At 39.5% G+C, this 26,137-nt stretch overlaps 1 protein-coding gene across 4 annotated transcripts; it reads right to left on the bottom strand.

The window, feature by feature from the left end:
• Nucleotides 1-812: 812 nt before the first annotated feature.
• Nucleotides 813-25,057, bottom strand: ezh1 (enhancer of zeste 1 polycomb repressive complex 2 subunit). Of its 4 annotated transcripts, none has more exons than XM_053514665.1 (19): nucleotides 24,788-25,057; nucleotides 23,390-23,515; nucleotides 22,207-22,329; nucleotides 20,851-20,968; nucleotides 19,941-20,156; nucleotides 19,429-19,531; nucleotides 19,164-19,327; nucleotides 16,932-17,023; nucleotides 16,642-16,804; nucleotides 16,127-16,308; nucleotides 14,251-14,342; nucleotides 13,820-13,848; nucleotides 13,598-13,723; nucleotides 8,722-8,900; nucleotides 7,293-7,388; nucleotides 6,079-6,160; nucleotides 5,883-5,963; nucleotides 5,694-5,778; nucleotides 813-1,579 (listed from the first exon to the last, which is right to left on the bottom strand). In XM_053514665.1, the coding sequence occupies exons 1-19, from the start codon at nucleotides 24,929-24,931 to the stop codon at nucleotides 1,519-1,521; spliced, it is 2,262 nt and encodes a 753-aa protein (XP_053370640.1). In that variant the 5' UTR covers nucleotides 24,932-25,057; the 3' UTR covers nucleotides 813-1,518. The 4 variants fall into 4 exon arrangements, with proteins under 4 accessions (XP_053370640.1, XP_053370641.1, XP_053370638.1 ...); XM_053514666.1 differs by having other exon boundaries at nucleotides 22,207-22,326; XM_053514663.1 differs by lacking the exon at nucleotides 813-1,579 and having other exon boundaries at nucleotides 5,267-5,778.
• Between the last annotated feature and the right edge of the window lie 1,080 nt (nucleotides 25,058-26,137).

The raw sequence follows: 26,137 nt of genomic DNA, 5'->3' as shown, positions 1-26,137 counted from the left end.
AATTGCAAACAAAATGTAAGTGCAGACATGTCTATAATGTACAATACAGAAGCATTTCTGCTGTACATTGTATAGTAATGCAAATAACAGGCGATTATGGAGATGATTATGCAATGTACCACGCCACTTAAAAAGGCATATTACAAAAAAAAATCATAAATATCTGGTTGGGTCTGTTTTCAGGTATTTTGTGCATTTAAAAAAATAATAAAATGATGTAGCTGGGCTAGAAGCAGGGCTTTTTTCCGAGACCTGGCAACCCTGACGCTGTAATGCTGTACCTGCCACTGTTGCTAGTTTACAAATGAGAAATAAGTATATACTGTATGTGTGCTTAACTTAGCCAACTTAGCTCTGGAATAGCTAGGCATTCTGGTTAAAAACAGATCAGGGTAGCTGACAGTAAATGGCCGTGTTATAGAAACACATCTTTAAAAAAAATAAAAATAAAAAAAAATACAGCTTTAACGTCAAGGTGGAAAACGGCAAAACTTTGCAGATTAGACTACGAAGCTAACGTTACAGTGCACTGCATTATAGCTAACGATAACATTATTGCAGATGTGAAGTTTCCGGCAACGATAAACATGTCTCCTAGTTTCCAACGATACGTTATGTTGAGTATATATATAAGTATGATAAAACTGGTATTTATAAGTTTGTGTACAGAGTTTATTACAACGTGAAACGGTTAACTGAAATGAAGAGCGCTCCATATTAGCCAAACTGGCAGCATTCGACGCTGTCTTGTCAGGAAAAAAAAATAAAAAAGACTAACGGAAATGAAACTGCTATCTAAGGTGATTTTTATTTATTTATTTATTTTTTTTTTAGGATGATAACTCACCCCCGTCGTTGCTGTAGCGTGAATGCGAGTAGAAATCCTCCCACATGACACACTGCTAATCGTCCATATGCTAGCTCTGTAGCAGGTGATACCATTCATGACTAGCTAATGTTCTGAATAGAATGTGCGCCATTTATATTAGTACAATGGCATACACTAATATTTTCTGTACTAACCTACAATGCTGCAAGCGTAACAGAAACATCAAATTTAGCACATTCAGCTATCTGTAACTTATAGCTGAAGGCTTCATTAGCTTAGCATTCCTGTGCTTTCTGTCAGGTCATGCTGGGAATGTAAATGCACAACTAATTAGCGTGAAAGCTAGTTAAACCTCTTTGTATACAATATTTTAAAGATTTTCCTTCAAATTTTTTTTGCAAATCATTGACCTGTTAGACTGACTTCTAATAAGAACATTAGCATCCTGTTTATTTAACAGACCAACAAACATGCTAGTTCAGACAATTCTATTAATCTCATGTTTAAATACGGAAAGTTTTATGACTTTTTCTTTTATTTAGTGATAAGCAATTCTGTTATCATACCATTTATCGTAATGTTATGAGTCCTTTCCTGTAACCAAGGATGTATCCCGGCAACCGTTTTGGAACCATGGTCCTGATTGTGCAGAGGTGCATTGTGGGCAGGAAAGGCGGCAGGTGGGAAAATCAGACCATGTCAATCTCCCTCTCAATGCCCACGTATTTGAGAGCGTCGGCTTGACTGTACCTACGAGGGATCCAGTGATGTACTATAAGTGAATATCAATGAGATTCAGGGTTTCAATCCAATACAAGCTTTAAAAATGAATAATAATACAAAGGCAAGTTAGATCCTGTGCTTAGCCGAACTTGGACACCACTCAGTAAAAGAAACTGCTTCTGTTCAAAAAGGAGGCTGCTTCCACAGATGGTTTGATATTTGTCAAAAAACATCAGCTTACCTTCAAATTCAACAAGAGCAACAGCTTGCCCAGAACATGGCACCAGCACATACGCACATAGGTCTGAGGCAGGGCTCCCGTTATTCATGCTGGTCCTGACTACAATGTCGGCGGAACTTAGCATGGTCGCTCACATCCTGAGCTTACGTTTAACTTTTCAAAAATTCACAAAGCTCACAATGACCCCTGGCATGCTACTCTGTAAGTGTGTGAATAAAACATCTATTACATTTATATCGTATTACCAGATTTTAATGCTTGCTTAATTAACAGAATATAGAAAGCCATTATCACGGGTGTTAGCATCTGCTTTGGACACTTTGTGTTTTGGGACTTTTATTCTTACATTGTGTTCAAATCAATTCATGACAGAATGCAAGACCTAACCTTTGCTGTAGCAGGTGGGACAGCTGTGGACAATTGAGTGCATGATTTTCAGCTTTGTGAGGCAATCAAATTTGGCTGGCAGTCACCAAGTGCGAGTGAAAGAAGCCCAAGTGGGCGGGGCCTTGACTCATGATTCGCCATAAGTCTTTCCAGTCAGAGTGCACAAGTGAGGCTGAGAGTGGCTCTTCACATGGCGCATGTGAGACTGGTGGCAAAGAGCACAATGGTGTCCAGGGTTAAGTTGCTTCCACACATCAAAAGGGGTCTGATGACCCTAGGTAGAGAGATGTCCAGCAGGACAGTTACCAAGCTGCAATCCCAACTCAGCAGACTATGTAATGTGAACATTACAGGAGCAAAGGGCACTAAATTGCCATTCAGCTGGCCCAAGTCCAGATAGAGGGTAACAGGGAGACCTCCCATGCTCTGCTCAGATCATGCCATGCTGTACCTGAATTCTACCATGCTTTCATGATGCATGTCCTACTCTGCCAGAACTTTGCCATGCTTCACCAAGAGGCAACCTTAAACGTATGTATAATTAGGAGGTGGCTGATTTGTCTAACAGTTGCAATGCAGGTGTCAAACTGTTATGGGTCTGCTAAGCATCACTTTAACTAACCATCTAACTAGAATTGTTATGGTGGAATTTGGATGTTGGATATGGATGACATGTAGGGTATGGATGAGAGTTCAATCCTCCCAATCATTTGCATTACAAATTATGGTTATCCACCATATCATTTAAGCTAAGATAAAGCTAAGCTTGCAAGCTCGTGGGTGATAACTAAGTTACATACCAGGTTCAAAACAACAAAAAGCCTCTTTTCATTTCGCCCATTTATGCATTAAACAGCTCCTGCCAAGATGGCAACGACCAGATCACCCATATTTCAGCTCTAAAAACCGCTCTTCAGAAAACCTGTGGGTGATGTCACAGAGGGTTTGTCCAGTTCTTTTTATACCATCTTCACGTAAGCCTTGTCTCAGCCCAGCCCAGCAGTGGCCTCTGGTGCCCAGGATGTACTGCTGTATTCACCAACGGGGTTGAACAGTGTGCTTCTTGAACCACCTGGCTTTAAGGGTGTTGTGCTTGCTTTGCCTCCACATTCCGAGAACATGGTTCCTGCAGCAATCCCCACCTTTGAGAGCATTATACTTGACCCCCACCAGGTTTCCAGAACATCATGCCTGCAGCACACCCCAGCTTCAAAAGTGATATGTTGGCACCACCAAGTTTCCAGAATGTCACACTTGCTCTGCTCTCCAATGCTGTGCTTGCACTGCGCTCCAGCATCCCTGATGTTATGCTTGTATCACACTCCAGCGTTGATTTCATGCTGGTGCCAATGGCCAGCTTCAGGGACGCCATGCTGGCACTGCTGCCTGGCCTTAAGGATGTTGTGCTTGCACAAAGCTTTTCTCTTGGGCAGACAAAGCAAAGTTTAAAGCTTTGGCCCAGACCCCACTATGCCATCGTGGTAATCCCAGACCCCTTACCAATGCCAAGCTCTGGCCCCATGTCCGTGTCAAGTATCTGCCAATGCGCGTATGCCATTTTGCCACAGTCCCCATGCCAAGTCCTTACCCATCCCCCAAGCCATGTCACAGCCTCACTGTTGGAGGAATCAAACCAAGATTTAGAAGGTGTGTCCTGGACCTCTTTTGTGCCCTGGAGTAGTGCTTTTTGATGGGGTGGGTATGTCAGGGCTCTTTGGACCCTTTTTGTATTTGGAGGAATTTTGTTATCCTCTTCCAGAATTCAAACTGTAAAGCACTTTTATGCTTCCTAAGTGTTTCAGGTTATTTTTTGGATTGGTTCTATTATTTATGCTCTATTGTTATTTGCTGCCTTTTTCTTGCATCTGATTTAACAGAGAAAGATTTTTTAAATCTCTGCTTTATTCCTGTGGAGTAGCCTGTTAATTTTTTCTGTTCATAGTCCAGTTCATACTTTGGTTTTCTTGTGTTCATGTTCATTAAAATCAGCACTACCACCCTGCCCCACCCACTAAATTTATGATAGTTATAATGCAAATGCATTTAAATCAAACAGAACATGATGATCAGAAATTAATAATTATCAGACTATAAATAAGAACTGGGTTAGATGCAGCCATAAGGAAAAAATCTTCTCAAACTTTAGTGATGTTTTGTTTGAGAATGTATTTTATAACAAGTTTTTAAAAAATATATATTTTGTTATTACGTAGCTTTTGGCTGCAATGAACATCCTATCTAGGGCAGCAGCGAGCTTAGTGTTCCCAGAATAGACTCTAGAATCACTGCGACAAGGACATACCACTTACTGGAAATGAATGTATGTTAAACTACAGTTTTTAGCTCTAAAGTGTCCTTTAAATGTTGCACCAAAATAAAATTCTATTTTTAATTGTAAACTACCAGCAGTGTTCAGTTGTGAAGCAGCCTTAAAATCCCTTCACAAAGCAATGCTATTTCTCTTGTCAGGCCGTAGTTATTTTTGCACATAAAACTAGCATGTATATTACATAGTAGCACAAAAACATAACAAAATAATGTGCATGTGTTGTGGTCTGGGAAAACCCACTGGAATATTGGAAACCCATATTTCCTGACTATGATGTACACCTCTTTGCTGGTGTCTAAGATATTTTTTGGTTAGCAACAAATCAGACAATTCAGGAAAACCTGTAGTTTTCATAAAAATACACCAATCATCCAATACAACGCAAAACATTACGCTAAGTACTGTGTAGATCCGCCTTATGTGTCACCTGGGCAGCTCTGGGTTCAGGACTCCACAAGACCTGTGATGTTGTGTTTGGCACCAGGATGTTGGTAGAGGATGCTTTGGGTGCTGTGGGTTTTGGAGTCTCCGTGCTTTGGACTTGGGTTGGGTCCTTTGCACACCAGGCTGCGGTGAACACTGCGTTGGGTGTTCTGGTGCCTTTCTATTATGACTTTTTGGCGATTTGTCCAACATTCGCTTTTCTATGGGGTCGGACCAGACAAGCTGGATGTTGGTCCCTGCAGAGTGGGTGAGTCTTGGGTGCCCATGATCCTGTCACCAGTTTACTGCTATATAATTCATAATCAGTGTTATTCGCTGGGTAATAATGTTATGGCCGATCAGTGTGTGTGTTTACAAAAATGTTTACAGAATTTATAGAACTTATGTGTATAATATAAATGGTTTTCCCAAGCCACCAAACACACACACAGATAAATATACAATTGTGTAGTTTAGTTTAATTGGAAGAAAACAACACTAAAATGCATCAACTTTTCTTTTTAGAATGTAAATATTAATGACAATAAATTACAACGCTGAGATCCAGTTCAAATCTGCTTCAGAGGACACAACAACCTCTTCTCTTAGCTTCACGCGCTGGCTTGGGTGTGTTTGGATTAAGAACCGAACACTTTAGTAAGTACAATGAATAAATAATGAATACAAAACCAAACATGGGACAGACGGTGAAATCATGTCGATTTGAGTTTTCCTGAAGCCTAATCAACACTACAGAATACCTGTAGTCGAAAAACAGCTCCTCTCCCTGCTGAATGGCCCGTTTGGCAAAGATCCCGATGCGGTGGTCACCGTTCACCATGACAACTGCAAAGAAATCCATTAGTCAGATCAAAGTTAAGAGTCAAAGTTACCATCTAAAAAAACTGAACAATCAGGACACCAGTCCTAAGTTGTGAAGCTGAACTTGCCTTTTGCGTAGCAGTTGGGATTGACCGAGTGGTTGGCGAAGCGGATCTTGTTCCCTTTTCGTGTTGCGTCCACCACAAAGTCTGTCCAGGTCAAACACACATGCAGAAAGTATATGGTAAGCCTTTTCCACATGGAGGTATAAATGTGTCAAATAAAGCAAGCAGGAGTAGAAAACACAACAGATAAAGTATGCACCATTGTTCAGGTTGAACAGGAAGCTGGACATGTACTTGTCGTAGATTCTGCCTCTTCTGTCTGCTTCATCCTGGGAAATAAGCTGAACATACAGGAGAGAGAAAAACAGATTGGGAAACATAACCAATTCAGGACATACTGTATGAAAAAACAATCAACAAATAATTCCTTTTCAACCTAAATCGAATAAAATCATTTGGGAAGATGCAACAACAGGGTTTAAACTGCAATAAGACTCTGCACTGTTTACAGACATTATGAAATCGTCTTCAATATGAACCTGAAAAGACCGGTACAATTATTCCAATCAAGATAGCATGAAAGTAATGTCAAGTCATTGGTATTATCGTTGTTAAAGGAAACTACGAAATGACTCACCCCAGAATGCATGGCACATGTAATCAATAAAAGTATTAAGAATAAATTGAACAGAATGGAGTAGAACGAGATAAGATTCAAAACTTGTGCTTCAGTCAGCTCCTGCACACCGAGTTTAATTAAAAAGTACCTGATATTCTCCATTTAATTACAAAAGTGTAGTTACTATAATTGTAAAAAGATTAAACTATGTATAAAAGTACTAAAGCATGCACATTAATTGTTGCACAGTGATGGTGAGGTGATTTAAGTAACAGTAACGAGCTGTTTGTCTTCCTGGAAGTCTGTGGTGTGATGTTCCTGCGTCTCCTCGCCATATGGAACGTACTATATACAGTAGATGGAGTCCAGATCTCATAGTTTAGTCCCTATGATGTGCTATAATATTCTCACAACTCTCTGTAGCGCTTTCCAGTCGGCCTGGTTGCAAGAAGCATAATATGAATTCATACAAAATGCTATTATATCCTCGATGGCACTGTCCCAAACGTTCACCCACAGTTTCTGGGGGTCTCTTGAGAGTCCTCATGTAGAAGAGGTGCTGCTGAGCTTTTCCCCACTATCGTGGGGGCGTTAGTGGTCCAGCTAAGCTCGTCTGTGATTTTCACCCACCAGAAATGTCAAGTATTTGAATTAAATAAAGAAATCATCAAACCAAAAATCAAAAAAACCAAATGACACTAAAACTAATAATAAAGATATAAAAACTTGTCCTATTTTAGGTCAGATGCAGAAGACTACAGTGAGCGTGAGACTTGAGCGTGCACTTGTATCCACACATGTCTGAGTGTGTGTGTGTGAGTGAGTGTGTATACTGGAATCCGCGTTGCACTTGCCTCTCCGCAGTACTCTGAAATGAACTCGTTTTTCTGAACCGGCTCCTTGATGAAAGTTCCCCATCCTGCTACATCTGATGGAGCCAGGAGCAGGTGCTAAACAGGTCAGAGGTCAGGAGTTAAACCCTGAACCTGTTAAACTCTTAAAAGAGTTCACACTGGAGTGACATACATGCTAAAAGACAGTCTGATACTGTATTAATCATTCATTCATATTCATTTAAGCAATCTTAAAGATATCGCATTTCTAATACAGCGCTACATCGACATACAAATGTAATCTGTTCCGGAGGCGAGTACTTAAGGCGAAATTTCATATTGCGAAACACATTTTCCTATAGGAAATAATGTAAATGCAGATGATCCGTTCCAGCCACCCGAAAATATTACCAATATTTCCAATTTCCAACACTATCATTATATTTTTGCATATAAAAACAATCAAAACATTTAGGAAAGACATGTAAATGAAGTAAATTATTAAATAGATAAAGTAAATAGATATTTAACCTCATATAACCTTCATTTATGATTTCTCTTGGTCCCGGCTGCTTTAAAAACCAAACCAAACTGTTCGAATGCTGAGGTCCCACTGTACTGGGTTACAGTTTACTGTATTTACAGTATTTACCAATACTGTGTGCTTTATAGTGCGCTAGTGATGGGAAGTTCAAAATGAACGAATTCTTTTTTCGAGTCATTCGAGTCATTTAGTTCATTTCGTTCTTTTGATCGGAAATAAAATAAAATGTAAAATTTTCAATAAACAGACCCCCAACATGTCTACATACAAAAATTTTGGTTATAGTTCCAGTAATGAAAATATTATAATGCAGCTCCGGACATATTATTATAAACAGAATGAGCAGCTCACCATCATATCTTTTGGAATCGTTCGTTCTTTTGAATCTATTGCACTTCATTGCGTCTATGGGATTCACGTGACAAAAGAACGAATGATTTGGACTGAAAGACTCAGCGGTAACTACTCATTTCTGTTTCCTGTTTTGCGATGCTTTGTGCATGCACGACCAGTAAAAAATGAACGAATCACTCTCCGAGACTACTCGTTCTTCTGAGTCACGTTAAAGACTCGTTCAAAAAGAACGAATCGGTCATGAACGACTCATCACTAGCGTGCAAACTTGTAGCATTGCTGTACAAGACGCTGTCGTGATTTGCTTTTGGTCCATGACATATGAGCTTTGCTTAAACTGTCATGTGTTTTGGTCTGTTACCTAATGTGAGCACCTAATCTGAGTTTAGCCATTGATTACCTTGCTATTCTTTTTTTTTGTCTATTGGAAAAAGTCGTGTTGTTTCCTGGCTTTTCCCATTTCCTTGGGACCTTGCCTTTTTTTGTGTGTATTTTGTTACAAACTATCATGGATTTGCTTAAATAAACTTGCTGATGTGACTACATTAGTACCTTTTTGAGTCCTCTCTGGATGCTGCAGTTCTTGCAGGAAACCTGTTTGCTCTCCCAGTGGTCTGAGGCTCCGCAGGTCAAGCAGAGGTCGGGGTCGCACTCGCGCACGGCCAGGTAACACGGACACTGCTTGGTGTTGCACTGTGTCTTACAGCGGCACCCTGGGAAACGGTTCTGGCCTGCATGTGGAAATGAAAAACCTGATTACTGAGACACGTTAACTTATAATCACATGGAATGAACGTTCTGATCGGGTCCAACCATTGTTTAGAGTTTTATGCATGCAGGTTCTGGTTAATAACTTTGCATTTATGCAGCAACTAAGTGTCCATTCGACGAATCATCCTATTTCTGTACTGTTTATCCCTTCGAGGTTCCCTGTGGGCCTGGAGTCTATCCGAGGGAACATTTGAATCGCCCTCTGAATCAAACACTACGGGCAATTTGGAAATGCCAGTCAGCCTATATCTCATGTCTTTCGACTGTGAGAGAAAAACAGAGTACCCTGAGAAAAACGATGCAGGCTTACATACATAGACCGGACGTGAGATTCGAACCCCCAACCCTGGAGGTGAGGGCAACATTGCAGAAGCTTGAGAAAAAGCAAAATATTAATCCACAACCCTCTACTGAACATTACAAATTACTCTCGAATGCTTTTCACAAATGCATAAATGAATACTAAGAGATCTAAAGAACGTCTAAAGATACACTGTAAACCCCAATGCTCAAATTAAACATATTGAGTACTGTTAACTTAAATTATTACAATTAGTTCTAATTAATAGACCATGATGAGTATTTAGAACTTTTTGGTATTTATGAGTTTATAGAAATGACACTTTTCAAGTTAGCGGAAGAACTTTGATATTTTAAGCCACAGTAACTGTCTCCTTAAACTTCTACCAACTTACAATCTTTCAGCTTAGCGATTTTGTGTCTGACATCATCAATGCACATGTAAACTGCCCACGTTGAACTGTTTTGAGGTATTAAAAACAATAATGGTAAATTGATAAATTTACCATTAAATTGGTAAACAAAGATGGTGGATTGGTCTGTCATTGCATGATGCTTTAAGTATAATCTTTACAAATTTGGGGACCCTAAAGTTGATGTATTTGATTTATGTCATCTGATCGTCGACAGTTTGGTGCTCTCTAGAGTTATGAATAGAATGTGTTTAGACGCGCACGGGAGAAAACGTAAGCTGCACTTTTTGCTACCTAAAGTTTAGGAGGTTAGAAGGCAAGATTTCTTGTAAGTGGCAAATATCAATCTTTAATTTGAACCGACTACTTTGATAGCATAAATTGTTTAATTTTTGAAATTGTCAGGTTTACGACTCCGGTTTTCGGAGTTTGAATATAAATCCTGAATTCCTATTAGGGCTGCTTCATGAAGGGCATCTGGTGTAAAACCTGTGCCAGGCTTGTGTGCGGACCGGATTGTCCATTGTGGCGACCCACTGCCGGGAGCAGGCGAAAGACCAACGATTACTTTGATTTGCAACAACTAAAAAAAAATTACAATTAATATTAAATAGTATGACTTGGGCTACTTATTAATGCAAATAAAGAATGATTAATATAAATGAGTACAACAAACTCAAAAACAGATAGTTCCATTTACTTAAAACTGAAAACATCATTATGGCACAGTTTGGCCAACTTATTCGGGTTTACAGTGTGGCTAATGCTAAGACGGCTTACGACTGAGTAACTTCACACTTGTACACCTTTAAATAAATAAATAAATATTTTTTTTTGTTACAGTAGTTACAGTGTGGATTATTTCAACTGTCTTATCACTTGTTTTTATTCTCATCACAGCAGTGTTGCCTATCCACCCGTATGGAAGTATAATAGTGCCAAAATTCCTCAAAGCAAAATAGCAGGTTAAATTACATGAACTGAAAAAAACGTGTTGCAAAAAAAATTTTGAATTTTTCTGCATTGCAATTTGATCTGAATTGAAAAAAATCCTTAGAGCATTTACAGGTACAATGTTTGAAATTTTTGCCACTGCAATTTATTGTGGTTGTATACTTCAAGTGAAAATGTAATCCAAGCATTTAAAATTCAATGCAAAAATATTCAAGTTACTAAATTGCAGTTCAAAAATATTTTCAAGTGTTAAAAATACAATCCACATTATTTTTCAATCTTACAAATTCAGCTTGACAAAATTCAGGTTGCAAAAACTCAGGTAATAAAATTCAGGTCAACAAAATTCAGGTTGCAAAAATTCAGGTGTCCTGCTCCCTGTGGAGTCTACTTCTCAGAAACTACTTACCGATCGGAACGCAGGATTAACTAACAGGCTGGGTTGCCAGTTGCACAATAAAGGGTGTAATGTGTTAAAATGACCTCACTGCCGTAAACGCTATATTCAAAGCAAAGCCAGCGCTTTTTCATTTACTTGCGAGAGCGATGGGTTTCCCGCCCCTGAGCTCGGTAATGTTCAGTCACATTCAGCAACGAGAGGGGATTAATTTCCTCAGCAGCAGCAACAACATACATGCTGTTTACACTTTGTTAAATTTATATTGCTTATAAATAAAGGTAAACACAAAAACTTTGTAATTAAGAAAAACGTAAAGTGTGCAGTACGGTTTAATGTCAGTCTGATTAAAATATAATATATATACATTATTTTATGCAACGCAATTACAACATTTCAGTTTCAGTTTAATATTTAGTATGAAGTCATAAGTCTTCATGTAGTTATTTGAACAGTTAGTAGTATATATGTGTTTCATATGTGTGTATGCAAGTGTTTCATATGTGTGTGCATATGTATGAGTGAAGTTTGATTTAAGCCGTATACGGCGCCTCATTAATACCTATCACACTGTGACTATGTCACAAATAACATTGTACATCAATGGCTGCACTGCAATTAACCCCATTTCTATTTTTTATTGTAATTTATATTTATTATATCTAGTTTTTGTTCATCATTGCACAAGTAACTCTGGTCAGTTCTCACATCACCCTGTGTGTACTGACTGTATACTGACTGTAAGATATACAGTGTGGAGTCTATAACCTGTCTTACTGTTACTGTCTCTATTGCTGTTGGATATCTGGGATTTCCTTCGGGATCAATAAAGTATCTATCTATCTATCTATCTATCTATCTATCTATCTATCTATCTTTATTCTTTGTCTTGAATTGTCCCTGTCAGTTTATTTGCACAGAGTCAGACTTCTGCAGTTACTCTGGTGTCACTCGCTGAACTCATGCTGTTTGACTGCTTCCTAAATTTGTTTCTGCTGCTGTACTGAATTTTCCCACAGACTGTAACATTACCGAGCTCAGGGGCGGGAAACCCATCGCTCGCGCGTGTGAATGAAAGAGCGCTGGCTCTGCTTTGAATATAGCGTTTACGGAGAAAAAAGAGGAGTAATTTTAACACATTACACCGTTTATTGTGCAACTGGCAACCCAGCCTGTTAGTTAACCCTGCGTTCCGATCGGTAAGTAGTTTCTGAGAAGTAGACTGCACAGGGAGCAGGAAGCACACTTTAAAGTACACTGCGGCACGGACAGCAGCAATCGGCTGTGATATCCCAGATGTGAAGACCTGAATTTTAGCGACTTTAATTTTATTACCTGAATTTTATTACCTGAGTTTTTGCAACCTGAATTTTGTCAAGCTGAATTTGTAAGATTGAAAAATAATGAGGATTGTATTTTTAACACTTGAAAATATTTTTGAACTGCAATTTAGTAACTTGAATATTTTTGCATTGAATTTTAAATGCTTGGATTACATTTTTACTTGAAATATACAACCATAATAAATTGCAGTGGCAAAAATTTTAAACATTATAAATGCTCTAAGGATTTTTTTCAATTCAGATCAAATTGCAATGCAGAAAAATTCAAACATTTTTATTGCAACACGTTTTTTTCAGTTCATGTAATTCAACCTGCTATTTTGCTTTGAGGAATTTTGGCACTAATATACTTCCATACACCCGTCTCTGCATATCTGCCCCCTGGTGGTGAAGAACACATCCAGCGCAGCACTCAGATCACATAATCACATCACTGAACACCCCTAAACCTTCATCTGTTCTGTTGCAATGAATAGAGAAATTCTCAGGCAACCGAGTTAATCCTAAAATACGCTCTTAAGGACACAGTGTTATTGATGTAAAGTAGATCTGAGCGACAAACCCTTCCTTATCTTTCTATATTTGTCTTTCTCTTCCTGCTGTAGGAATGTGGTTAATGAGTGTTGCTCTGATCGTGTAAACGCTTCTGATTTCAGCTAAAAGTAAAAAAAAAAAAAATCCCAGTGTCCTTGTGTGACATAAGCAGAGTGGAATGTGTTATGTTGTGTGTAAGTGCAAACAAATGTGCGTTCATCTGAGCTCCACACCACGTGCTGTTTGTGTAGAGGACGGATTCTGCGCCATGAAAAGTGTTAATATCAGAATAAGAAACAAAAACCGCGCAAGGGGCGTTCAGGTCAAACCGGGACTTTTGGTTGCTCTCCCTTTATTTCTCTACATAATCCCCAGCTACACTTATGCACTTATCTGAGAGTTTCACTAGTGCTTGGACACCATCGAAGAAGAAAGATTTCTCAGTATGCCAGACCACCCACTTCATGTCTATAAATAACACTGGCCTCCCAGGAACTCCTACAAGAGCTTAAACATTCAGGCGAATGTTTACCCGCTGGGCTCTGAGCCACCTCGGCCAGGATCGTCATTCACGGATGTACAGATTTCTTAAAACATTTGCAGCATTTAAATGCGGCTAACGGTTTAGCTTCAACTGTTTTTTTCGCCTGCATTCACTAGGAATTTCACTAGGAAGTCCCGGTTTAACTCGATCCCTCGGTTGCTTATTTACTCACACTCTTGATCACACTGGCAGAATTTCTCGCAGAAGTTCTGGGTCATCACACACGGACACGAGCTGTCGCACGGATGCTCTGGGTGGTCACATGGCTGGTAGTTGTACACTTGATTGGATGAATTATCTAAAAAGGAACAAAAAAAACCAACAACAAAATCAATAAATCCGTAATGTTTATCAGGACAGGACTAATTTGCCAGCTTAAGCAGGAAGAGCTCACCTTTTTTTAACTGGATCTTGGCCCATAACCTGAATAACAAAGAGACTTGATCATGATTTGTTGTGACATTTATATAACACATTGCAAATATATTAATTGTCCTATACAGACTGTATTTACAGTACCTGCACTGTACCATCGGCTTTCAGCTTTAACATGAACAGTGACGCATTAAATACATAACAACATTACGCTCAAGAGATACACCCCAAATAAATAAATAAATAAAAAACAGCTACAATCGGTAAAAACATGGTTTTCTGATGAGTTCTTTAAATAGTTTGATTCGGATTTGATGCTGGATCCTTAAAAAACGAAACAAAAAAAAAAAAAGAGTTGTGGCATCTTTAGAGTGGTCTCCAGACAACAAAGATCAATGATAATAATAAAAAAAATCATATCTGTTGAATGAGATTAGTGCTCTGCTGTACCGGTGTTTTCTTTTCTTCTTTTGGGGTGAGATGCCGCCATCTTCCAGAGGAACTCGATGAATCAGCATCTCTTTCACAGCAAAATCGTACACCTGAGAAAACGCACAAAACAGACACCTGAATGAGAGTGATAAACGTTCCCAAAGAAAACGTAGCGAATATTTGGGTGAAATCCCCCCAAAAAAGCGAAGTCGTCCATTGATTCATCTTCTGTAAGCTTAAAGGGTACACTGGGGGGTTCATCCCAAAAGTTCATTGCACATAAAGGACAAAAGCTAGGTAGTGTTAGAGAGTAAACAAACCCATCAAAAAAAGGCTAATTCATCTGCATTAACTTCCTCCTACTGGTCAGGATGAAGCTTGCGTCCATCCACAATTTTCAAAATACATCCTGAATGGAATGCCACACCCAAAAAGTAAAAAATATTAAAGAAACAAAAAAAAAACAAACAAAACCTTCTAAACAGGGGTACGTTCTTCGTACGTCGCTTGACACATCTGAGACAAGATCATCGTGCTAATTACGATCTGGCTAAGTCGGTTCTTCGAGCCACACCTGTTGTTGATGATAAGTATAGCTGGATTGAGTTGTCTAGGATTATTGCGCGTTCGTGCGTTGGTTTAAAAGGCGATATGAATCGACAGAAACACGGATCACAAGCCCTCCGATTGGTTGACGATATAAAAATAATATGTTGTACATGAAAAAATTGAAATATGAATATTTTTTCAAATACAACATGTATACTTTTATATTGTTTATTTTATAATAAAATTAGTTTCATTCAATTTTTCGTTATAAAAAATATTTATTTTTATTATATATAAATATTTATTTGCATATTCATGACAAACCCCTAGAAAATAAATGTGTTACAAAATAAACATTATACAAGAATTTGTATTAATGGTCTTGACGGCTGTCTCGTGCCTAGGGTTTATTATAATAGTAATATCATATTTGATAATAATAAACTTATGAATTTATGTTCTAATATAATATTTGATAGTGATTATCCTGTTTACATGAAATAAACCTGCTTCCGAGCAGGTTCAAGCTTACGGATATGTTGCTATGACAGCAAATGCAAGAAGCGCATCGAAGAACGAAACAATCCAAGATCAGGACAAATCCACAACAATCAAATCCAGCTAACTGAGTTAGCGACGTACGAAGAACGGACCCCAGTAGAGAGAATTCCCAAAACAAAAGTTAAGGTCGGACAAAATTGCCATACAGAACCTTATTAATAGAAACTATTAACTATTATAACAAAGAGATCCTTAATGAAACTGGGAAAAAAAAACTGGGGTTGGGGAAAATTCCCAAACGAAAGCAAATCAATTAAGTGATTTATCTTCATTAAGCATCCAGAGATTATTTTAGGAATAGTGGTGTGAGGGAGGAACAGACCCTGGATGTATTCGTAAAGTTGGAAAAAAATTTCCAAACAAAAGTTCTCAAAGAAAACCTATAGTCAGAGGAAAAAAAAAGAAAAAAGAAAAACAAGGTTGGAGAAAATCTAGGTTTAAATAAAATTCAAAAACAATAACTAGAAACGTAGTCGTTGTTTTATTAAACGACAACTAAGAAAATTCCAATATATAAATTAACTAACGAAATGAATTCAAGTTTAAAGTAAACTAATAATAAGGTTGGAGAAAAATTCTCCCAAACACTTAACGTTAGAAAAACTGGACAAAACCTACAGTACCGAAGGTTAGAAAAAATTTCCATAAGAAAACCCAATATTGACACAAGACACATCTCTACTGCAACACACTGACAATCCTACTCCAGTAATGTATTAAGTACCAATAACCTGTTTCTCTATATTCTGATTGTGTGTGTGTGCACATGTGTGTGTGTGTGTACCTGTTTGCAGGTCTTGGTACCGAGGAGGCGAGCGATAGAGCAGAAGTTGTTGTAGTACGTGCCGTGCAGAACCCTAAAGAGCGACTCGTCTGCGCCGCTCCACTGCAGAGGAGACTCGCCTTCCTCCATCAGATCCTCACCCTGCCTCAGTTTAGTGGGGGTGGGACACCGAGAGTTACCCTCTAACACACACACACACACACACACACACACACACAGACTAGTACCCAGATGCCAGTTGTGGTTTTTACCTGCTGGTGTTCTTTAAAGTTTCTGTCAACATAAGATTTGTCATTACATGGTTCATGAAATCCGTGTTCTGTTTATCTTTCCATTATAAATAAAAGGGAAAGTGAAATTATTTCACTCCTAGTGTAGGAAAAAAAAAATGCAGCTGTGTTATGTTTTGCTATGTTTCTTCTGTTCTGCAGACATTCCAGATGTTTTCATGTGTCTAGACAGATGCTGCTTTTTAATATTTGCCAAGCTTTCGCGTTGTGTGTGTGTGTGTGTACCAGAGGAACTTGTTGTCTCATGGTCACTTTCTCCATCTTTTCTCTCCTCAGCTGAACCTGAGGGGGCGGGGCCTGTTGAGCTGGAGGGGCGGGGCTGGCGGCGGCGGCGACGAGACCGCCGTGACCTCAGCATGTACTGATCTGCAAACTCCTTCGCTCCTTTCTACATACATTCAGAGGGAGAGAGAGAGAGAGAGAGAGAGAGAGAAAGAGATGGAGAGAGAGACCGGTCACTGATAGTGTGGGCGGAGTCTGGGTTTGAAGGTTGTTGAATGCTGATTGGTTTTAACCTGTAGCAGGAAGCAGTCTAATCCACAGGGCTCTGTCTCCATCCGGATCTCTTTAGTCTTCCTCTTATAGACGTTAGGGGAGGCGTGGAATGCTGTGTATACACACACACACACACACACACAAATGCACATCTTCACAAATGATGTACAGGCATAGATTAGGTTTTGAGTAAAACGACTAACTTAAACGTGATTATCATCTTTTTAATATAGCAATCATGTGTTTACGCTGTAAAAAAAACTGTAAAAGTAAATCTCTTTGATGCACAAACATACAGCATGTGATACACAGATAGAAAAACTTAAATAATGTAAAATAATAATGAGATAATGTCATTCACAAATAAACTCCCAGATACACAACTCAACTTTCTAATGAACAAATCTACTCACTGATACACAAATAATCATATGTAATTATATGTAAAATAGACTTCCTGACACACAAACTCCCGGATATATAGATAAACTTCATGATACAAACCTAACCACATTCCTGATACACATATAAACTCCCAGATAAACATATAAACTTCCCGAGACACATGTAAACTCTCTAATACACAAATAAACCTCCTAATACACAAACAAACTCCCAGATAAAGATATAAACTTCTAGAGACATAAATATTCTTTCTAAGACACAAATAAACTCCCTGATAAACAAATAAACTCCCTAAGACATAAATAAGCCCCCTAATACACAAATAAACTCTCTGAGACACAAATAAACTCCCAGATAAACATATTCACTTCTTGAGACATAAATAAACTTTCTAAGACACAAATAAACTCCCTGATAAACAAATAAACTCTTTAAGACATCAACAAACTCTCTAATACACAAATAACTCCCTGATACACAAGTAAACCCCCTGAGACATAAATAAACTCCCAGATAAACATATAAACTACTAAAGACAAAAATAAACTTTTTAAGACACAAATAAACTCCCTGATACACAAATAAACTCCCTAAGACACACATAAATGCCCTGATACACAACTAACCTTTCCACATACACAAATAAACTACCTGATAAACATATAAAACCCCTAAAACACAAATAAACTCCCTGAGACACAAGTAAACCATCTGATACAAAAATATTAACATTACATAAATTATCATAATTGATGATAATGTTCTTAAAAATGACTTTTAATACATACTTTTACTTTGATGTTGTGTGTATGCTACAAAAGTCCCAGTCAATCTGCAGTTACTATAGAAACCAGGGCCCGTATTCACAAAGCTTCTTAAGCCTAAAAGTTGCTCCTAGTGACGAAATTCTAGTTAAGATAAAAATGATTCACCAAACATCTTAGCCCTAAAAACAGCTCCTAAGGTAAAAATTGTTAAGAGTAGAGGGGAGGACTTTTATGAGGCTTAAGAGTTTCTATAGCAGAGGACCAAATGGTGGAAAGAAGAAATATTCTCCAAATACTGGACATAAAGATAAACGAAAACACTGCTTTTCTGTCCCATTTGGTTTTCCTATTGTTTTACTTCCTTACATCTCTCTTAGATTGTTCGCTACAATCGTTCTCCAAAAGTGCAACTTAAAACATGCAATCATGTAAATTCGTAAAAGGTCAGCCATTTTTCTCCCATCAATCTGAAATGGTATAATAAAAGTAATAATAAAATCAGTATGGTAAATAAATGTAAGAACTTTAATATAGTAACTACTGTGTGGAAATCGGTTGCTTCTAAAGTAGACATATTTTCAACATTTTTTAATTAACTTTAATATATTTAGTCTATAGAAACATTATGATATCATGTATTCTATTTTCACAAAGAGTGTATTTCAAGACCTGTGCAGAGGTCAGAGGTTATTTTTTTTATCAACCAATCACAGCCCTTGAATTGCTGAAACATCCCTAGCAACGGGGTCGACCACACCCCCAAACCCACCTCACTAAGATAAAGGGTTTTGTACTTTCCTTACTCAAAGTTGCTCTGAGAAGTTTCCTAAATCACTTTTAGTCTAGGACTCCCAGCTAGGACATTTTAGGCTAAGATAGGAGCTCTCTGAGAGAATTCTAAGAAGCTTTGTGAATACGGGCCCAGAACTGATCAGAACGATCCTGTGAACTGGAGCTAATATCCGAGTTGGCGTTAGAAACCTTTAATCAACTCCCTCTGACCAATCAGATTTCAGAATGAAAGTGAAAGGATCTGTATGAACAAAATGTATGTGAGCGATAAAATGCATGTTTTCTCACGGTGCAGGAAGCAGTCGTATTTGAAGCAGCGGCGGCAGAAGAGTGTGTGGAAGGAGTGCAGGCTCTGCTCGCGCTGCACGGACTTGGCGAAGGGGCCGTCCATGTTGGGCGTGCAGAGAGGAGGGAGCTTCACCGCACTCGTCGGCTCCAGGAGGTCCTTATACCTGACACACGGGACACACACACACACAGCATGGCTCTTACTTCTCTTTTATCCGGCACCCGAAACAGGAAGGAGATAAATAAAAACACTTAATGGACGTACTTCTCCTTGAGCTCCTCCGTCGTGCCTTTGTAAGGGAACATGGACGCGATGGCGGTGAAGATCTTGTCATGAGGGATTTTCTTACTGACAGACAGCTCAGTGCCTGCAGGGGCAAAAGTGCAAGAAAAGTCTTTGGCTTCCTTATCAGTAAGTGGTTTATATCCCGGGCAGGATCATGGTGGGTGTGGGGTGCTATCCCGGGAACGCCGGGTGGGAGGCGGGGTGTGATGTCATGGAAACATGCACACACTGTCACACGCTTTTTAGGATGTTTTCGAGAGGAGGAATTCATGTACATGAGCAAAACATGTGACACACCAGGGAGAACCTTGAAACTGCCCTCTGCTTCCTCGTACCACCCTTGTGTGTGTGTGTGTGTGTGTGTTACTGTATAGCAGTGGTCAGTATAACCCAGGACTGCAAAGACAAACAGTTTTATCTTCATTCATCAGGGAACAGGGTCATTCAGAGCACACACACACACACAGCTGTCAATCAGTCACTTATCTCACCCTCAGCGACTCTCCTGCGCTTCCTCTTAAAGGCCAGACCTCCGGCCTTGTTCTCCGCCGAACTCTCTTCTGCGCTCTTCCTCAGACCTTGCTCATCCTCCTCCTCCTCCTCCTCTTCCTCTTCCGTGCTCTCCTCCTCTTCCTCGTCCTGATCTGAATACTGACTGAGCGCTTCCACTAGCTCCTTAAAGATCTCGTCGTTTATGAAGCCTCTGTCTGCGGTCACACACACACACACACACACACACACACACACACACAATATCAAGCAACAATGATCCAAACAAAGTTAAATAGTATAGAAATAGATGACAGGGCCCGTATTCACAAAGCTTCTTAAGCTTAAAAGTTGCTCCCAGTGATGAAATTCTAAGACTAATTCTTAGAATTATGACATTTTCTTAGAATTTCCCCTAAATTTAGGACTAAATCTTATTAAAAATAAAAATGATCGTAGACCTAAAAACAGTCCCTAAGGTAAAAAGTGTTAAGAGTAGAGAGGACGACTTTTAAAAGGCTTAAGAGTAGCAGAGGACAAAATAAGAAAGAAGAATTGGTTGCGTCAAAAGAAAACACATTTTCTTTACAATATCTTCATATATTGTGGTATATCTAGTCTAGTATCAGATATTCTATGAATTTTAAAACTTTAACAGATTATTTTAATCAACCAATCACAGTCCTTGAATTGCTGCATCATCCCTAGCAACGGGGTCGACCACGTCTCCTCACTAAGATAAAGGTTTTTGTACTTTCCTAAAAGTTTCCTAAATCACTTTTAGTCTAGGACTCCCAGCTAGGACTTTTTAAGCTAAGATAGGAGCTCTCTCAGAGAATTCTAAGAAGCTTTGTGAATACGGGCCCAGATGTACGGTACAAGTGTGTGTGTGTGTGTGTGTGTGTGTGTAACCTCTATCTCCATGGACTCCATCATAGTTATCTATGAGCTCCTCGAGGAACGCTTCATCCTGCTCCAGTACCTCATCACCCATATAAGGGATGTTGTGCAGAAATGTCTCATCCTCCACCTGAGAGGTGTGTGTGTGTGTGTGTGTGTGTGTGTAAAAGAGAGAGAGAGAGAGAAAGAGAGAGAGAAGGACAGAGTTATACAATATTTCTGCCTATCAAACTGAAATAATAGGACTAAAAATATCCTTTATCCTCATGTGTGTGTGTGTGTGTGTGTGTGTGTGTGTGTGTGTGTTTTGTTCCTTTTGAGTGTAGGCGTTTAGAGTGTTCAAGTGTGTTAGAGTCAATTAAAAGAGTCAGTGTTTGGATTTTTGTGTTTGTGTATCCGTGTGTGTGTGTGTGTGTGTGTGTGTGTGTGTGTTTCTTAAAGTGTGTGTTTTGCCCCTTTAAGTGTGTGGCTGTTTGAAGTGTGCGAGTGTGTTTAAAAGAGTTATCAAAAGGATGAGTGTTTAGAATTTCTGTGTGTGTGTGTGTGTGTGTGTGTGTTTCGTACCGTAATGTGTGCAGGTGTTTGGAGTGTTTAAGTGTGTTTGGATATTAAAAAAGTAAGTGTTTGGCTTTCTCTGTGTTTGTGTGTATGTGAGTGTATGTTTGTGTGTGTGTGTGTGCGCATGTTAAGCAGTGTGGAGGAGTGGCTATGAATATGTTATACAGTATGTGGGGTAATCAACTATACGTGTGTGTGTGTGTGTGTGTGTGTGTGTGTGTGTGGGTGGGTGTGTGCACAAACATACCATGAATGTAAATTTGTGTGTAAAATGATTTATGTGCACCAGTGATTGTTTGTTTTGTGTGAGCTTGGAAGTCAGTGGTGTGTGTGTGTGTGTGTGTGTGTGTGTGTGTGTGTGTACCATGAAAGTGCAAAAAGATTTATGTGCGTCAGCAAGTGAGTGCTTGTGTGATCTTAGAAACGAGTGTTTTTTTCTGTGTGTGTGTGTGTGTGTGTGTGTGTGTGAGAGAGAATACACTATGAATGTGAATGTGTGTATAAAGGGATTTATCTGCGTCAGTGAATGTGTGTTTGTGTGTGTGTGTGTGCGTGCGTGCAGGTTTTTAATGTGTGTATGTGTGTGTGAGGTGTGGGTGTTTAAAAACTCCCTCTGACCTATTTTTACAAATGACCAATGACTCATTTCTCTCTCTACACACACACACACACACACACACACAAAATCATCTCTCTCGCTTTCTCTCTCATTTTAACTGACCAGGTTACATCTGTAAACATTGTGTGTGTGTGTGTGTGTGCACGCACATGTGTGTGTGTGTGTGTAGTGTCACATGCCACATTCAGTACCATGAAGTTCTGCTGCAAGGGGGACCAGGAGTACATGAATGGTATCCCGGCAACGGTTGTCAGGGGTCTCATGGCAACTGCCTGGCTGGGGAACGATGGAAAGCCGAACTCCACCGTACACTGCTGCGGAGACGGAGCGCGCACACACACACACACACACACACACACACACACACACACACACAGACACACACAGAGGAGTCCCTTAGTAGCAGTAGTATTAGTAGACGTATACTCTATCAATAACTAACGGGAATGAAAAGTTTTTGGAGCATATTATGGGATGTCCAGAGAGAGGAACCACATGGGTGGATGCTGTGACCTCTGACGTTGCCTCACACCACCACTACAGGACCAAGTGTTTACGTTACTATTTATACAGCGCATTTATCATAGATTCCTCAAAACATCTACAGTACAGTATGTGATGGAAATTGTGCTTTTTTAGGCAAGGACCTTCGCTTTTGCCGATTTTATTCCAAAATTCATACAGAAGAAGCATTTAAGCAGAACTAGGCATGTAGTCTATAGTTACCATGTCGTTAACTGTTAATAAAATGTTTATTTTTTCACCATTTTTGTGTTTCTTCATCGCCTTGTACGCTTTCAACACTGCTTAGCTACGCAAATTCTACAGAACAGTGCAAAAGTTTTGATCCCTCTCTCATTTCTTTAGATAAAATTTAAGAACGTTAACAAAATGTTTTTTCTTTTTGCAAAATGCCTAAAGATCCGGTTTAAAAACAGTCCTTTTTATGTAACAACCTCAGCAGCAACCTCATTTCCCCTCTCGTCTGTTCAGCATCCAGCATCACCAGTACAGTAGACTAATCACCGCCCTGTTTCTCACTGGCCTTAAAATAGATCAGTCGACTTAATCGACTCTTAAATTTATTTTCATTGAAAGTTTTCTCAGTAAGTTTCTCATTTAGGTTTAACTTATAATAAATAATAATAATAATACGTAATAGCATCAATAGATAAATATGATGGTACATGAACACACACAAAGCACAAAGTGGATAAATTCTCCAATCTGATTGCTTAGAAGGTTTGCATTACACTTGCTCTTGATACACTGGCACTCGCATGTCGGATATAGTGGATGGTGTTGTGGTTAAAATAAAGCTATTATCAGTTTTTCTTTCTTGAATCCCTGGATTTTCTTGCCCGTTTGATTTACCTTCCTGCTGCTGATCGAGCTGGTCGGTGTGGACACAGGGATGGTCTGGATCCTGAGCTTGGACCACTCCTCATTTAACAGGTCGATCTTTCCCTCGATCTTACGCCTGTTTGACAGGAACAGAGCCTGGAACACACACACACACACACACACACAATGATCTGATTTTAAAACTCGAAGTCAAGCAGCTTGTACACTAAATAATCAAGCGATGACTCATAAGGAACAAATAACAGCAAAGACAACGATCAGGGAAAACACAGCTCCTCTACACAAAAGCCCCTTCCCAACATGCACTGCTTTCCATAAATCTGACGCTGGCTGAACTGTCTGCAGTCGCGTTATTGAAGATTATTAGGTTATGAAAGAGAACAGTATTACATATAATAGACCTACCGATCACGACACTGAGGTAAGTGATGCTTTAAAAACGGCTAGCTGTAAAAGGCAGATTGAACGGCTTTCCGTGCACATTGGTATTATTATTATACATATTAAATAAACACAAGTTTTACTCTCAGGTTTCCATCACGGCCTATGCAGGATTTGTCACTGTGATCTGGCAACCCTAACTGGCACATGTTCCCTTACAATCCTTCCCTATACTGCCTTGTTTGTGACTCCAACGCCAAAGGATCGCGAAATGTCTGGAAACATGCCAGCCTTGTGCATTATATGTTACTTGATATACTGCAGTTTACAGGGGTGTTCAAGTCAAACCGGGACTTTTTGACCGTTATTTCTCAATTTAATCCCCTATCCAGTGTGTCACTAGTGCTTGGATACCATCAAGGTAGAACATTTACTCAGTACGCTGGAGCCATGATCAGACTTGCTTCACGCCTGAAACCCCGGCCTCCCAGAAACTCCTTTAATGACCCTGACATGTAGAAAAGCTTGAAGTGAGGTCAGGACTGGACGGTGGATGTGGCAATAACTCCCAGTTCCTTTAATGTGCGAGTCCGTCTCACAGAGAGATGCGTCTCTTCAACAAGTTGGCGATAAGTTTTCCTTCGATTTTAAAGGATCAGGACTGCAGTGATCCCTGAGCCACCTCGGTATTCACGGACGTAAGGCCTTCTTTAAAATGTTTGCACCATTTAAATGGTTTACTTTGGCTAATAACAGTCACATCACTGTACTGTTCTTGAAGTCTTTTACACCTTTATTACCCAGAAATTTCATGACAAGTCCTGGTTTGTCTTGAACAACCCTGGTATATGCATGACATACCCGAATGAAGCTGTAAGGAACATTAACGTTAAAGTGACCTACGTCTGAATGACAGACGTGACGTGATCTCTGTTGCAGAGTGATGAGACATAAACTCTCAGTAATGATCCCGACAGTAAGAGCGGCTGACTGTGTGTATGCTGCACATCATGCACTCATCCTCACCTTCACCTCCTCGGCCTTGCGGAAGCGCTTCAGCTGCCTGAGCCTCATGTACTCGGACTTGACCCTCTTCCTCCACTTCATCAGGCTGCCCGGGGCTTTAGTGGGACAGAAGCGGGCGCCCGACGCCTCCTCCATCACCTCCATCGCCTAAAACACTTCAAACACAATAGGGGAAACACACATTTGAGCTTTCATCACTGATCTCAAGTTCGTATGAGGAAATAAAACCAGCATGATTGGAAAGTGATACTTAAAGATTTCGGAAAAGTAAACATCTTTTTACAGAAAAGATGCACTTTTTTTCTTGTTAAATAACAAATATAACAAAATATAATTTATTTATTTACACATTTATTTTCCATATTAACACAGGAGTGGGCGGCACGGTGGCTTAGTGGTTAGCACCTTCGCCTCCATGGTCCAGGTTCAATTCCCAGCCAGGTTCGATTCCCGTCTCTGTGTGCATGGAGTTTGTGTGTTCTCCCCATGCTTGGTGGGGTTTTTTTTAATGCAAAGATTCATGCAAGTCAATGGAAATCACTGGCTTCAACACTCTCCCTTGTTTATTTGCACAGCACAGTGCAAGTTTGTTTATAAGGATAAGCTGAAAACTTTTACGTCATTCACATTTTTACTATTCAGGACGTTTTCCCGACCTCATACTCTGTGTTCCTGGGATAGGCCGACCTGTGCTTACGACCAGAGTTGGGTGTAATGTGTTGTAATGCGTTAGAGTACTTGATTGATGTAACGAGTAATCTAACGCGTTAGGTCCGCCATTTACGTGTGTGTGTGTGTGTGTGTGTGTGTAAAAGTCATCCTACAAGCCCCACCCCCTGTTCTTCCTGCTGTTATACCCCTATCTCACCTATGCGGTTTAACCCGCGGAAAGATGAAAACCTAATCACAGCATCAAAACTCGCGGTGAATCATGATGAACCATACTTACGGCCACCGTGCGTAGGTGAGATAGGAGTATTAGTAGTTAACACCTTGGCTGGGTGATGATGGTAGAATAATTATAAAGGTCTTGACTAAAACAACATGCATAAGGAATCACAAAGGGGTTTTCATTTTCTGCAACGGAAAAGTACTCAACTCGTACTTTTATCAGAAAGTAACGCTGTAATGTAACTGATCACTTTTTAATGACAGTAATTTTGTAATGTAATTAGTTACTTTAAAAAGTAACGTCCCCCGACACTGCTTATGACACGAGCACCGCTTCACTAAGCACATACTGAAGGAGAAGCAATAGTTTGTTGACTGTTAATAATGAAGGAAATAAGTGATGAGTTTTGTTTGTAATGCCTGAGCTCATTCCACACCACCATGAAACAGCCACAATCA

The sequence above is a fragment of the Clarias gariepinus genome, chromosome 16 (genome assembly GCF_024256425.1).
Source record: "Clarias gariepinus isolate MV-2021 ecotype Netherlands chromosome 16, CGAR_prim_01v2, whole genome shotgun sequence".
Taxonomy (NCBI): domain Eukaryota; kingdom Metazoa; phylum Chordata; class Actinopteri; order Siluriformes; family Clariidae; genus Clarias; species Clarias gariepinus.
This window is presented reverse-complemented; position numbering and strand designations above follow the sequence as displayed.

Bases quoted from the DNA above. Each gene is read 5' to 3' on its own strand.
- ezh1 (XM_053514663.1), bottom strand. From the start codon at position 24,931: ATGGAGGTGATGGAGGAGGCGTCGGGCGCCCGCTTCTGTCCCACTAAA. The intron at 23,516-24,787 runs GTGAGGATGAGT...TGTGTGTTCCAG, and splicing joins GCAAGGCCGAGGAGGTGAAG to GCTCTGTTCCTGTCAAACAG. The intron at 20,157-20,850 runs GTTACACACACA...GTGTGACCGCAG, and splicing joins TGGAGTCCATGGAGATAGAG to ACAGAGGCTTCATAAACGAC.